This window comes from Fundulus heteroclitus, unplaced genomic scaffold, assembly GCF_011125445.2.
Source record: "Fundulus heteroclitus isolate FHET01 unplaced genomic scaffold, MU-UCD_Fhet_4.1 scaffold_43, whole genome shotgun sequence".
NCBI classification, from domain to species: Eukaryota; Metazoa; Chordata; class Actinopteri; order Cyprinodontiformes; family Fundulidae; genus Fundulus; species Fundulus heteroclitus.
The window spans coordinates 2,308,791-2,310,339 of NW_023396846.1; the positions used below are offsets into that span (position 1 = coordinate 2,308,791).

At 43.1% G+C, this 1,549-nt stretch overlaps 1 protein-coding gene across 1 annotated transcript; it reads left to right on the plus strand.

Moving 5' to 3' along the window:
• Positions 1-528: 528 nt before the first annotated feature.
• Positions 529-1,117, plus strand: LOC118560446 (neoverrucotoxin subunit alpha-like; the record flags this gene model as incomplete). The annotated part of the gene is made up of 1 exon (XM_036131437.1): positions 529-1,117. A coding segment is annotated over one exon (537 nt), but the record flags the coding sequence as incomplete, so codon positions are not given.
• Between the last annotated feature and the right edge of the window lie 432 nt (positions 1,118-1,549).

Sequence of the window (1,549 nt, forward strand, 5' to 3'; positions counted from 1 at the left end):
TCTGATCTCAGCCAATCAAAGCGCTGCAGCACAGAGCATGTGAATTTCCCACAGCGATACTAAATCCACTGCAGGTTGTAATGTTTCCATCATCATCATCATCATCATCATCATCATCATCATCATCATCATCAGAACCCAGGTGTCTGTCTGCTCTCAGCTCTTCTTTCTTTCTCTGGACTTTTACAACAAGTGGACGTGTCCAAATGTTAGACTGGTCCTTTCTTAGTGGAGGACAATGTGTGTCTGAGAGACATGTAATGTCCATGTTTGCTGCTGAAAGAGACTGATGGTCTGACCCTCCTCCTCCTTTCAGGGTGGAGCCTGCTGGAGTCCGATGGTTGACACCAGGTCTGAGGAAGTGTAAGTGTGTTTTTCATTTGATTCATGACAACAAAGCAGCTCACATTCAACCATCTTCAAACTGTCCATCACTCATTCAGGAGTCATCATCAAAGTGTCAATAAATGATCAATAACTGCAGCTGGATTGTCTTTGTTCTCTCCATCAGATTCCTGTCAACTCACAATTGACACAAACACAGTGAACAGAAAACTCAAACTGTCTGAAGATAACAGGAAGGTGACATGTGAGAAGGAGCTTCAGTCATATCCTGATCATCCAGACAGATTTGATCGTCCTCAGCTGCTGTGTAGAACTGGTCTGACTGGTCGCTGTTACTGGGAGGTCGAGTGGAGAGGAGGAGTTGATATATCAGTGAGTTACAGAAGAATCAGGAGGAGAGGAAACAGTAGAGACTGTGGGTTTGGATCCAATGATCAGTCTTGGAGTCTGAACTGCTATGGTCATGATGGTTACTATGTCCTTCACAATAACAGAGAAACATGTATCTCCTCCTCCGTCTCCAACAGAGTAGCAGTGTATGTGGACTGTCCTGCTGGTATTCTGTCCTTCTACAGAGTCTCCTCTGACTCACTGATCCACCTCCACACCTTCAACACCACATTCACTGAACCTCTGCTTCCTGGCTTTGGGCTCTGGTCCAGTTCTGGTTCCTTATTGAATTTTTTGTCCAGTTCTGGATCCTCAGTGTTTCTGTGCTGATTGAGTCTAAAGAGTCTCCTCCTGTCAGAGAAAGCCTCTCCCTGTTGAACAGATAGTTCAGTCTGTTCATGTCTGTCTCTTTCACTCAGAAACACGTTTTCGCATTCATGGATTTAATCTGTTTCTTTGTGAAACTCTTCTAAATGATTCCTTGGAAACTTCTTCCTCTTCCAGTCCTTTAAAGATGGAAGCTGGGATTATTCCACATGTTGTTTTTCTGCCTGTTTCCAGTCAAAGCTTCACTCTGAATATCAGCATGTTGACTTTCTCTCTTGGTTTTTTACTTTCATTCATCGGTCAGACTTCATTGAAATGTTGGCCAGTTTTTCTCAATCTCTGGACATTATCTGTTTCTGTCGGCTCCTATTTTTCTAAACACTTTTTACATTCACATGTTAAATCTTCCTTTTGTATATTGTAAATATGCAGCAACATTTGTCTCAGGCTCTGGGAGACTTTGTCCCTCTGGGTGTAGTCTTCTTCT